Here is a 14,159-nt window from a genome sequence, read left to right as displayed (position 1 = left end):
TGATGTTTCTATTTTGTCCGGGGCAATTGTCTGTCCAGACAATTATGTTCTTTATATTTGGCGTCAATGACTCTTGGATAAGTTTTAAGAAACAAGAGGCCGTTTCATTTTTGCTTCTTCCTCCTTGAACTTTATTGCAGATCCACAAATAAATACACATAAAAACAGTTTTAATAAAGTTTATTCTGAAAAATAGTCTCCTTCAGCAAGAATAACTTTCTCACATCGTGAAACAAGCTGGTATATTCCATTTTTATAAAAGTCTTGAGTTTGGTAGCTAAAATATTGAATTAACTCATTTTCGAGATCTTCTCTATTTTGAAATTGTCAATTCCTCATATGATTATCCAGGGCCAAAAACAGGTGATAGTCACTTGGCGCAAGGTCTGGTGAATACGGAGGGTGAGGTAGAATCTCCCATTGTAAACGTGCTAGAGTTTCCTGCGTGATTTTTGCGGTGTGCGGTCTGGCATTGTCCTGGTGGAATACAACACCTTTTCTGCCAAAGCTGCTTGTTTTTGGTAAAGAGCAACCAAAACTCTGTCCAATTAGGCTGATTATATCTCAGCAGTAATGGTTTATCCACTTGGTAGCAACTCATAGTGAACGATACCTGCTGTAGTCCACCATACACACAGTAAAACCTTTTGTTGGTGAATGCTTGGTTTTGGAGTCATTGGTACTGGATCGTTACTGGCTAACCAATGATATGTTCGTTTTTTGTTGCAGTACATAATCCATTTTTCGTTGCACGTCAATATCCGGTCAAAAAATGGCACTAAATTGTGGCGGGAAAGCAATGAAGAACAAATGGTTAAGCGCTGTAGCTTGTTTGTTTCACTCAACTCATAAGGTACCCATTTGCTCAACTTCCAACGTTTTCCAAGTTGGTTCAAATGTAAATGAATAGTTTCATCACTCACATTAAATCTTACTGCAAGGTCCTGACATGTTTGACTGGAGTCCTGCTCGATTGCCAGCTTGATATCCTTGTTGTTTATGATGGATGGTCTTCCAGATCTTGGTGCATCTTCAAAGTTTTCATTTGCAGAAGAAAATTTTTTAAACCACTTTTGACCTGTCTGTTCTGTTATGGTACCTTCCCCAAAAGCAGCGAATATCTTACGACAAGCTTCTACAGCTTTGGTTCCAAGTTTGAACTCATAAAGTAAACAGGCACGAATTATTGCATCTAACACAGCCATACTCCACTTAAGACTTTTATATTTAAAACGCACTAATAAAACTTATGAAACACACTAATTGATTCTCCTTAAAACAACCTTTAATTTATATGCAAAATCATCCCCCCACCAGAACCAGTTTTCTTTATACATTTCTTAGAAATAGGCAATTAGGATAAACCGCACGAACTTTTTTGGTTGCCTGATAGCAGCCAATTTTTTGTCTTCACCCTTCAAATGATACCTGTTAGTTGCATCATCCAGGTTTCTTCCTATATTCTATATCGCTCTTTTCTTCCTCTGAATTGAGTTCATTAAACAAAGAATCAAACATATTACAAGTATCATTATATGGAGAATGAAAGGAAAGATTATAACACTCATTAAAAATTTTGCGGTAGAGCCAATCCTTCCCTATCGCAGTTTGGTTTGAGGTACACTCTTCAACATACAGATCGTACATCTTATGTTTAATTCACTGCCAAGATATTTCTTTGCAGTACATTCCCTGCTGTAATCGCTCTCGTATGCAGGGATCTTCTTAATATGCATTTTAATGCAGTTGACTGTGCTAGCTAGGGTTTTATTATTCGGAGAGTGATTTCCCCGTTGATCTGCTTTTGTCAACCCAGAAGACTGAATTTTACCTATTTAAGATTTGACATAAGACTCGCCAATACAAAATGTGTTTAAAAAAAAGGTGTTAAGTACTCTAACTTCAATTCCATTGTTGCTTATTTATAATGAATTGTTTTGTTTCTATTTTTGCTACTGTCTATTGCTTTTGATTGCTTCACAGATTCAATTGTTAGGCAAGAAGCAATATACTGATTTTTCTGGTCTCACAATGCATTACCAACCGAAAAATCATCAAAAATACATTTTTGCATTTCTGTGCTGAAATGCATGCTGCAATTGTAACAACAATTGTCCTTGCAAGGCTTCTTTAGTTCCTTGAACTTCATGGTTTCCCCTGTTAAGGAAATATATTGCTTTCCACTGACTTGGTTCAGTTTCCTAACATTTTTTTTCCATGCATGTATGTTTCTCTTCCTCTTTCTACTCTTAACCGCTGTTGGCAGTCAGTCTTCACTCTCATTATCAGTGATGGAGTAAGGAGCTAGCGATTCGTTAATGTTGATATTTGGGATAATATTCTCCTGACCAACATCAGACAATGAAGATATACTTTCAGATAATTATCTCGAACAGGTCTTGCATATACTCAGAACCTGAATCTTCAAGCTCCGACTCAGAGATGTACCTAACATCTACAACAAAATTATATTTTTTATTATTAGATTGATGCTTTACATAAAGACAGCATTCAATACTGTTTGAACAGTGATGGATACCTTTCATTTTATGCGATGGAACTTCATGTCTTTTAGTTTTATTTACACAGCTATCATCAGAATCAGATATGCAACTATTATCATCATGCGTAATCAAGATAGAATTAATTTGATTGGATATTGATCTGTGTTGGAAATACAACGAATATCTGCAACAAAATTAAGATTTTAATATGATTACCTATTAATTATTTTGAGTAAGGAAAACATGTGATTATGAAGACATAATATATGTCTTATAATATCAGTATAATATTATTATGCATAGATCACTGTAAATACATGCAATCTGGCTAGAACTCAATGCTTGCATTATAAAAAGATTACAGTATGTTATTTATTAATTTATATCATTGTGAATACATAGTTGATATACAAACTGATGAATACAATTCTTGAGTCTTGCCAAACTTACCCTCTTGTTCAATGCAATGTTCACCATTTTACTTGTTCTTTTCGAATAATAATTATAACCAGACATTTTTTAGATAGTAATATCGTACTTTAAAATGTAATTTTATGTTTTAAATGATAAACAAAAGCTAAAATTGGTGCAAAATCTTGACACAACGACGGAAAAAACACGCAGGAGACATGCAACTGTCAATGTGAGATATTCTCAAAGACAAAACATCTTAAGTAGCATAGTGTATTAAAATGTTTAGGGCCAATACATCTTAAGTGTTTTAAGATTTTTTGGCTCTAAGTCAGAAAGGACTTACGCCTTTATGGATTTTCATTTCCTGTCAAACCATAATAGATAGAGATTTTAAGTCATTTTGGCCCTATAGAATACGCGACAGAGATTTCAGATATGTATATAACTCATTTTACCCAAAAATGGAGTCAAGACAAGTTGGCTCTCAGGTACAGATATAATTTTGATATTGTATAATTTATATATAATATTGTATATAATATTTATATGTATTAAATATAATAATTAATTAGTTATAATTAATTTTATTATTTAGTTTTGTTGCAATAATTTTAGTAATTAAAATAGGATTTAAAACATTTAATCATGAACTTAAATTACTACTCAACAGAGCTGGAGTCATATGGATTTGATCAAATACAAAGATAAATATGGTTATTTCAGAATTTCAAATGCAATTTCAAATACAAATATATGCAATCATCATTAGGTTAAGAAAAAATACAAAGATTCTTTAAAAACAAAACAGATAAAATGGTATACTTAATAGAATAATGAAATTAAGTCTTTTAACACATATCCCTTATAAACTAGTTTTTAATTTATTTTAGTGTTAAAAATGAAAAAAAAAAAACCTCTTCGTTTTTCCCAAAAAAATACTAGTTAACCTAGTTTATGGAATCACAAGTACATTTCAATCAAATTTAAGTATTTAAGAAATTTTTAATCAAATACAATAGGAATACAAACTACGCCAATTTAATTTTACTAAATAAAAATACATATTTGACTTTCAATATTTATCATGTAAATAATAACAAAGCAATAGAGAAACCCAACTTATGGAACTTATTGTGAAGGTGCTATATAACAAAATTAAGTACAGAGTTGTACAAAATGTTAAACTCACATCAGTATTTTAACTTAATAAGTTGCATATAAAGTATTGATCGCAATCTTATGTCCATTTGGTAACAGCTAAACTATGATTTATTTGATTAATATACAAAAATTATTTATGGTTTAGTACGCCAGAATTTCTTTATTTACCATCTTAAGTGGATTTTTATATTTATGAAACTTAGTCCAGCATTTTTTTTAACATATCTGAGTATAAAGGTTTTTAATGTTTTATAGTTTAAAGACTTCTGACCGACTATAGTTCAGTGAGCTTTATTCCTGGTTTTAAATATTGTTTGTAAATTTAAAGCAGCCTTGAAACACAGCTTTGTTAGCATCATTTAATTTTTTCTTCAAAGTTTTTGATCAGAGAAAATTTTGCCTTGAATGAAGATTTTTTTTTTATATCTATATTTCATACCATGATGCTTATTTTTAAAAATTGCATTTATTTTTGACATTGATGAGCCCATTGGTTTTGCCTATACTTTATAAACTCTTTATGTGGTTATGTGTATATATTACACTTTGTATGTGGTTATACACAAAATGAAGATATTTTCCTTATTTAAGGAAAATGTGTTGTACAGTTTATAGATTCAGTAAAATCTTGTTAATTTGAAAGAAACCTGTGGTAAATATTTTGACAAATGTTAAAGTTAAACAAACCTTTAAAAAAGTTTGCAACTCTGATCAATATTTTTTGTTTTTAGATATGGTTTTGTTGTTTTCTCAAATCCTTTAGATGCTGATCGCGCAATCAATGCAAAAAAACATGAGATAACACTTGAAGGAAGGTAATTTTATTTAAATCCTAATTCAAAGCTTATAAGTTTGTTTAAGAAGTAAAATTTTATTTTTTTAATTTGATTTAAATCTTTATCATGATGGTTATTATGTTTTTTTTTATTTTCTCTTCATAGATTACTGGTTGTGAAAAAAGCTGAGAAGCGAAATGGAGGTTGTTAATGGTATAATGAATGCAAAAAAAAAAAAAAAATGTCATTGGTGTGTAACTTGTAGTTAGATTGGGAATAACTAAGCTTATTTCTTGATCATACAAATAAAAAACAATAAGAATCAATATTTTTATCTTATATATCTTATACAAGATATATTTTATATCTTGTATAAAAATAACTACAATATATGTGTATATAAGGGTTGTAACGTTTTGGCATCCTCAGTTGGCCCTATGAAAAATAGATGAAATATGGTTTGAATAACTCAAAAGTCTTTGATTTTTTTTATTTTAAAAAAAGTTGTTACATTAATTTTCGCAACTAGAGCAAATATCTAGTCACTATTTGGAACACATTAAAGTTTGGCTGTCAATTCTTAAGTGAAAATACAAAAAAGACTACACTATTATATATTAATATTAATTATATATATTATATATATGTATTAAGTATTAAACAAGTAATTAGAAAAAGGACTAAAGTTCAGTTAAAAAGAATGGTCATAACTGAACAACATGTGTTTTTATCTGAAGAGTTAAGATTATTATTGTTCTATATTATTTGTTTATTATTGTATACCGTTTAGTAAAGTTATTTATTTTTTACTTGGTTTATATTTAATAATAGTTAATACCCTTAAACTTTAATTAATTATATTTAATCAGAATTTATACTTGTTTTTTAAAAAAGTTGCTTAACATGACTCTTTATATCATATATTAGTAAAAAAAAACTTTTTTCCAAAAACCTGAGTCTCAAAAAATCCAGAATTTATAGGGATTTTAGAAAAATAAATGTTTTGTATATTTTGGATATAAAACCCTAATTTTATATACAAAAATCAGCATTTTTTAACAAAAATTACGAGGTCATTTTTTTTTTTAGGTTTTTTATAAAAAAGATTCTAAAGTTTAAAATTTCTATAAAACTGGGAATATTTTCTTACCATTCTTTTTGCATAATAAAGAGATGCAGTCTAAGCAGATGCTAACTTTACAATAAGTTTCGTATATGGTTTTCACTAGATGTCAATAGTGAATGATAATCTGAGAAAAGTAAATTGTTGCCATTGGTTAACAAATAAACCATTTAAAGCTAGTAATACCATTTAAAAGTATGTTTTAGTTTTAAGTCATTTGTAGTAAAATATTCTCAAGTTACATAATTTTTAACAAGATTTTATAAACCTATTAACAGATAAATCACAATTTATCATTAAAAAAAACACTGGATCTTTATGACCCCTTTCCAAGGGTCTTTTATTCTTTTTAATGGCTATGCAACTCGTTCTGTTATCTCTTAATGATGGGTACAGCTTAAAAACTGATATGGAATATTTTCTTACTGTTCCATTCTTTTAAGACCCAGGTTGATATACTTTTAAAGAAAATTTTTGTTACTGATATATGGGACCGAGCTTGTATATATGTAATTCGAGATCATGCTGGGTGACCTTTTTAAAAAGTAAATAAATAAAATTAATAACTTGAGTTGCTTTTAAAGCAAAGTTCAATTTTTTTAAGGTCAAATGGTGGTACCAAAATGTTATAACCCAAGTGCATATATGCAGTATTTACAATAGGATGGTAAAGGGAACAAATCAACCTTAGAAAAGAATGATTATTGCTCAAAAATAATAATTATTTTGTATAATGAATAATAATTTGAATTTTATTGCATAAAAGCTTCTAACATCAAAAGTTATATATTTTTTGATTTTTCAAATGGATTTTTTTTTTAAATGTTTTTATAAAATATAATAGTGAAAATATTTTAATTAGTGAAATAGTGAAAATATGATAATTATTTTGAAGAATTTAAAAACTCTAAGACCCAGTTTGACATACCTTTGAACATTTTTTTTTTCTGATAATATTAGGAATCTTTGTTCTTTGTTATGAATGTATATAAGCACTTTTGCATGGTAGTCAGTAAATTTTTAATCTAGGTATCCACGTCTAGTTATCCAGCCAATTTCACTATTTATTAGTCCAAATTATTTTGCATTAAATATCCTCAATCCGGGTATTTTTAAATAAAAAAATAAAAAATCTTATATATATTTGAAATTTGAATTTGACATCAAGGTATATATAATATCATCAACACATGGAGCCACCATTATTGTCAAATATGGAAGGAAATCGGTATCATATGCTTTGGCAGTAGAAATTTTTAAAAGGATTCATAAATCTGTTTGTGACAATAACTGCAGAGTAGAATGAGGTGAAGAAAGTAATAAAAAAAATTGCAAGTAAAAGTGTTCTTCAAAGTCAAAATACTGCAAATTCTCTACAAGCAACAACTGAAAGTAAAATATGTTGATGTATGATGAAATAGTATGATGAAATAAAATATGAAATTCCTTATAAGTAACAACTAAAGGCAGTAATTTTTTAAATTACCCTTTAGTTGTTACTTATAAGGAATTTACCCAAACTAATTATAGTTTGCATTGTTTTTAAAGAATTTCAGAATATGTACCATTTTTGATTGAATCATTTTTACTAAAAACTTTAGACCGCAAAATAGACATTTTAGCATTCAGTAGAATGTCTATCAATGCACCTTCATGATAATTTGATATAAACTTCATCAACCTTCATCTATGTTATGTATTTTCAACATGTTAACATCTTGCAAAAATTCCAAAATTTATAGCATTTGTCAAAAATTTTGAAAATCTTTTAAATGGTTCTTGCCAATTTTTTAGTTATCCAAGCTAAAATGAAATTAACATTAAATCCTTATAAATAATCACCAAAAATTTATTAATGTAAAATATTAATTTTTTTGAGTGAATGTGAACATCATTATTGTTTATATTATTTAGCTTTTAATCATTTTCATTTTGGTAATCACCAGTCAGAAATTGATAAGCGGACGCCTTGTACTTAATGACACGTAACCACTATTTCACAATTTATTAGACATGATTTATTAGTTTGTTTCTCACTCTCTAAAAACATTTAATTTAAATTGCAATTTATTTATATTTGTTGTTCAAAGTATATATTTCTATAACACTGCAACATGTTCTGATTTCCATATGATTTTTTACAGAAAATATCATTTTTAACACAAAATACTTTTTCTGTCACAAGCTCAATTTATAACAAATCAAAACATCTAAAATTAATAGCTTAATCAGCAATTGTTTTTTCAATTACCAAGTTGTTTTTTTATGCTAAAGATATTTTTTGTCTTGTTGCCTTTATTTATTATATGTTCAGAATTAATTTAAATTCTGTCTTTTTAGGGAAAGATAAGAACAAGGAAGTGTTAAAAGTAGGCTTTCATTTATTAAATTTTTATTATTATTGAATTTGTTTACTGAATTTATGTTCCTAAGTGTGTCCATTTGTTTATTGACATTTCCATAATAATAAAGATAAAAAAGGTTGTCTAGAACAAAAACAAGCACATTGTTGACCTATTATAGAAAATTGAACTGTAAATATAATAGTTTGTTTGATCATCAGCATTTTTTTTTTGACTTTTATCTATCTTACAAGACTCCTTAGCAACCCTTTTTTAATATAGTTATTGCCATAATAAATAAACTATTTAGATTAGATTAGAAATAACTATAAATAGCTTAAACTGGATAAACATATAAAGTGCTTAAAATTACATGACCAAAGTTTATATTTACTCTAGAGTTTTATTCATATATATACATATATACATATATACATATATACATATATATATATATATATATATATATATATATATATATATATATATATATATATATATATATATATATATATATATATATATATATATAAATATATCCTTATCGAAAAAGCCTATTTTTACAAAAAAAGTCTCTTTTAACAACATTTTTGTTACCTCGACAGTTAAGCTACATTTTATTGTTATAGAAAAGTTAAAACAAATAAATGTGGAAAGTACATTAAGTTTTATCGAATATTTTTAACAAGGGAGTGTTGCTACATCGACTATCGTATAGCCTGACTCGCAACTGAGTGTTGCTACATTGACTATCTTATAGCCTGACTTGCAACAGAGTGCTGCTACATCGTCTGAGGGTTTGGTTTGGGCAGGCAGTCTATCATTTAAGAAAAAAAACCCTTTTTCTGGTCTGTGTTTTAATAGCACTCTCTTTAAAACTACAGTTTATGGAAGAAACTTTTTGACTACTATGCAAGACTGTATATAAATATATATATATATATATATATATATTATATATATTATATATATATATATATATATATATATATATATATATATATATGCATGCAATATGTGTATATATAAAGTATGGGTAAGTCTATTCTGCATTAATCATTTCTATACTTATTCTTACTTCAATATTTTTTATGGTGAAAAAATAATTATAGACATATATTGAGAGAAAAAACCTAAAATTTAGAAAAAAATTTTATAATATAAATAACTTTTTAAATAATATCTAAATAATGATCATTATATCAGCCTTCTAAATAATGTTGATTAATAACAATGAAAAAGTTTTTCATTGTAATTAATCAAAGTCTTTACCAAACCAACCATTTCTATGTTTATCTATTACTGTTTATTTCTACACTTATTTTTTATTTAGTTCAATATTTTTTAGTAAAATAATTTGTTCTAAAAAATTGCTGCAAGAGTTAAAAAAATTAACATGTTCACCTTTTCTGCATATGTAGAGCTTATAAAAGATTTATAAAATGATTTGTTTTTTTCCTAATTGCATATCATTAATAGCTCAGTGGTTTAGTGCACTGTCAACAGTGTTATTTCGTAGGGTTCAAATCCTCCCCTAAGCATGATAACTTTTAAATTTTTTCAATTTATCTGTATATATTCATGGCAAAAAGATATATATAGCAAAAAAAAATTCTAATTGCAAAAATAAGGTTTTAAAGTTTTCTCATATTATACGTATATTATACATGGTTGTTCCATTTACCACCCACAAACTCAACTTATGCTATAGCTGTTTACACTTACCGATGTTTGTATGTAACGCTATACAAATGGCAGAACTAAGAAAATGATGTAATTTTAGCAAACAGAAATTATCAAGAGAGGTGATAATCATGACAAGTCTGAAATTGGAGTTTCAAATTCTCCACTTGGACGAGACAATATGTTTTGTGTTTTTTCAATCTTGTCAATTTTTTTAAATACATAACTTTATTTCACATAACTTTATTTCTATGCAGTAAAGCTTATTAAGAGCGGATACTACAACAAAGCTGTGCTTATTTAGAGAACCTGCCTAAAAAGTGTTGATTAATTGTAGTTGATATAGGATATTTATAAAATGGTTTATTTTTTTAACACGTGTGAAACTTCGTATATATTTATCTAAAATAATCAGTTTCTTTAAAGCGATCTCCAAGTGCCAAGGCAAGTTGTGTTCATATCTTAAATAATAAATTTCATGTTAATTAAATTTTCTAAAACAAATTATTTATCGAGATATTAGTGAAAAACTTTATAATTTTTAATTTAAGGTAAGTTCTGGATAAAAAAGAAAGGATGTTATAAGAAGAACCAGCCTAAATATGACAACAGTTTCTTTGCAAGAGTGAATAACCCTATTGTATACAGCCTTATTGAATTTGAAAAAAATTACTTCTAAGAATAGTTTTGCCTTGCAATGCCATGTTGAATATGCCTTGCAATGCCATGTTGGACGCCATCTGGATACCAAAATATTGTTTAAAGATGCCAAGTTTTGCTATAACATGTCTGATGTGCCCAAAAGTTTTGTAGTGATAATGAACAAAAAGTCATGTGTACATTAGGGAGAGGTACACATGCCTTTTTGCTCATATAAGGGGGATAAAATATTTAAAAAGATGGAGAATGAAATCAAATCAAGCCACCATAAAGGTAAGATCATTTTTACAAATGTAAATCAATACAGGATTAAAAATGGAACCTTGAAGTTACTAGAAATAAAGGAGAGTGTTGTTCATTCGAAAAACTTCCTAAGATACACTATATTAGGTGGGCTTTTAAAGAACACCAGAATGCAGTTTTTTGTAAATATAAATTTAAACATACATTTTTGTATTTTATTTGCTTTTTAATTTTTTCAGTCAGTCCATACAAAAAATAAGAAAAGTTTCAAAAAAGTTGAGAAAGTCATCAGCTTAAAGCTAAATTAAGACCAAATAAAGGATATAAATGTGATCTGAATAATTATTGTCTAGAGCAGTAGTCTTAGCCTCACTGCTTCCATCTAATACATGATTTAGTATTTCTGTTATAAAAATCAGCAGGATAATAGGAGTAAAAATGGTTGTCAGAGGGCATGAGTTGATTGGCTGTCATAAAATAAATAAAAGCAGTAAAATGTCAGAGAGTTGATTGAAAGTAAAAGAAAGTAAGCAAAAACGAGTCAAAAAGATAAAACTTTCTTATCTTAGTAGAGAGACAATGCAACACTGGTATACATTGAGCTAGCCTATTAAACAAAGAAATGCAAGGCTTGTTAGCAGAAATTTTATGCTTACTTTTTAAGTTTTTGCATTTTACAAGACTTTTAAAGAGGCCTTATGTAAGACTGTATCCAGAGACAGTTAATATCTTTAGTTAGACAGTTAATATTTTTAGTTTAAGTTAATTTCTCCTAGTCTTTGTCTTCAGGGCATGTGGCAGGCTGTATTGATTATATGTTATCAGTAGCAGGGTGATTGTTATGATTCTGACCCTGACCTGACATCAAAGTCAGGTTTTAAAGGCTGGAAAATATAGTAAAGATGATTTTACAACTAAGACATTCACAAAATTGTTAAAAGTAAATTTTTCTATGAAAAATGTATAGTTTTTTTTTTTTTTTAATTTGTTTTTTACATCATTTTTTACATCAAGAATTAGTTAGATGTTTATTTAATTTGTATGTGCAATTTTTATATTTTTATTATCAAGGAAGCTGCTAATTACTTTATGGCAGAAGAGGAAAAAAAAACAGTAGATACTTTTAAAGTAGAAAAACAAAACAAGTTTGCTTTTTTGTTTTGTATTATAATTATCTTCTTTTTCATTTTTCACATTTGAAAAGTTCTCCTATTTTGTTTTTCTCCTAATTTTTCTCCTAAATTTGATTATCTCTCCTAGCTTATTGAATTTCTTGTAATTTTGTTGTCACATTGTTAATAGTTTTTTAATTCTAATAATATGTTTTATTACAGTTGTTATATCAATAAGCTGCATGATGATCTTTTCTTTCATATATTTTCTTACCTTGACTTAAAAACGAAAATCAAGATGGAGTTAGGTTTGTTATATTTTATTTTAACATTCAAAATACACAGAGGATAAATAAAAATATGCAATAAACTGATATGCTCTTAGTTTTATGGTGTTTCTTAAAGACTATTTTTAGGTACACTCTTATTTCACCTTCACTTAATTGTAGTTGCATCTCCTATGTGGCAGATTTAGTTAAAGCATATATTTAATTGTCCTTAATAAAATTATTTAATTAAGGTTTAAAGTGTTAACACTAATTTTCAAGCCTGCAAACACAAATCTACACATTTTAGACTTAGAATCTGTAATCCATACATAGTGCATACATATGTCTATGTACATAGGCTTGAATCCTAAAAATTTAGAAAGAAATTAGCATTAATAATTGCAAAACTTAAATTAAACTAAATCTTTATAGAATCCCCAAGTGCTGAGAGTTATGTTCTTATTAAAGAAAATGTTTAAAAAAAACGTTTTTGATTAAAACTATATAATAAGCGCATATCAATAAAATTAAAACTGTTGTTTTAGTCGAAGCTCGCCTTCTCCATTTTTTCTTGGAGTCTTTATAATATACGCTGCAATCTGCAGGCTTAATTTATTTCATGTGTTTTTAATTCATAATAGCTTCAGTATATGACAGGCATGTCAAACTCAGTTTGGTATGGGGGCCTCTTTAGCCTAAAAAAATATTGTAAAAGCCGCTCAAGCTAATACTTATTTTTCTAATGAATGAAGTGTAACTCTTCAACTCTAACTGTCCTTTTGCTAAGCTTTGAAGTAAACAAGATCATAATTATATTTAAAATCAACCAAATCACTGCAATATTATTAAAAAAAAGTACAGAATTTTAATTTTGCATTATTTATTTCACACAATAAGAACACAATAAAAAGTTGCTCACAAAAATAAGTACTGCAAAACATTGCACATTTGACAAGCAAATTGAATCATCTTCGGAAATTGATGTGGTAAAAATGAATAAAACTTGGGTACACCAACATCAGTAATTTGTTGTTTGAGAACAGAATCACACTGAAGTTCAATAAATTCCATTTGCAGATCTTCTTCCACTTTTTCAATATCAAAGTTGAATGGTGAGGTGAACAAAGCAAACTTTGGTTCATATTTTTTGAAATCCTGAAACCTTTTTTTCAAAATCTTGTTTTATATTGTTTATATTTTTTGAGTAGCTGCTGAACATAAAATTTGGGTCTTGCAGCTTCATAGACTTGCACGTCTCAAAATGTACAAAATCTTGTTCAATTTGGCGTTCCCAGAATAAAAGCTTGGTTTGAAAAGCTCTGACATAATCAAACATTGTGGTGATCAATTTGTTCTTTCCTTGCAAAATAATGTTCAGATCATTCGGGTGTTTTGTGATATCAACTAGAAAAGCTAAATCTTGAAGAAACTTGGTATTTTTTATATCTGAAATATCTTGCCCTTTTGTTTCCAAAAATTGAAATATTTCGGTTTTCAAATGATTGAATGCTTTGAGTACTTTATGACATGATAACCATCGAATTTCAGTGTAATATGGTAAATCCTCATATTCACTGTCATTTTCATTCAACAAAAAAAAAAACTATTTTTAATCGTTAAAATCTTGTTGTGATAATAACTTACTGCTATTATTATATTATATCTATAAAATATAAGTTATTAATGGATGAGAAAACTTAAATTGTTTTTGACGTTGATATCGGGGGGTTTGTAAAAAAATCAATTTTTCTAGGCTTTAAAGGTCTTTTGTTTTAAAGCAAAAAACACCAAATATACAAAAAAATTGGCTTTATAAAATCTAATTTTCTTTAAAAATGTCCATGTTACTACCGCTATTATATTATACAATTT

General features: G+C 27.6%; 1 protein-coding gene across 5 annotated transcripts in view; it reads left to right on the top strand.

Annotated features, from left to right (window-relative positions):
• LOC100214127 (F-box/LRR-repeat protein 20) overlaps window positions 1-14,159 on the top strand; it is a 64,383-nt gene that overhangs the window by 1,514 nt on the left and 48,710 nt on the right. Inside the window, exons 1-6 of one of the 5 annotated variants that reach the window (XM_065807843.1) lie at window positions 4,665-4,731; window positions 4,811-4,894; window positions 5,021-5,058; window positions 8,319-8,347; window positions 11,978-12,051; window positions 12,241-12,326. In XM_065807843.1, coding sequence (XP_065663915.1) covers window positions 11,996-12,051; window positions 12,241-12,326 — 142 coding nt within the window. In that variant the 5' untranslated portion in view covers window positions 4,665-4,731; window positions 4,811-4,894; window positions 5,021-5,058; window positions 8,319-8,347; window positions 11,978-11,995. Of the gene's footprint in view, window positions 1-4,664; window positions 4,732-4,810; window positions 4,895-5,020; window positions 5,069-8,318; window positions 8,348-11,977; window positions 12,052-12,240; window positions 12,327-14,159 lie in introns of those variants that run through there. The other 4 variants (XM_065807841.1, XM_065807839.1, XM_065807840.1 and 1 more) reach the window with 4 other exon arrangements.

Source organism: Hydra vulgaris, chromosome 10, assembly GCF_038396675.1.
Source record: "Hydra vulgaris chromosome 10, alternate assembly HydraT2T_AEP".
Lineage (NCBI taxonomy): Eukaryota > Metazoa > Cnidaria > Hydrozoa > Anthoathecata > Hydridae > Hydra > Hydra vulgaris.
This window is presented reverse-complemented; position numbering and strand designations above follow the sequence as displayed.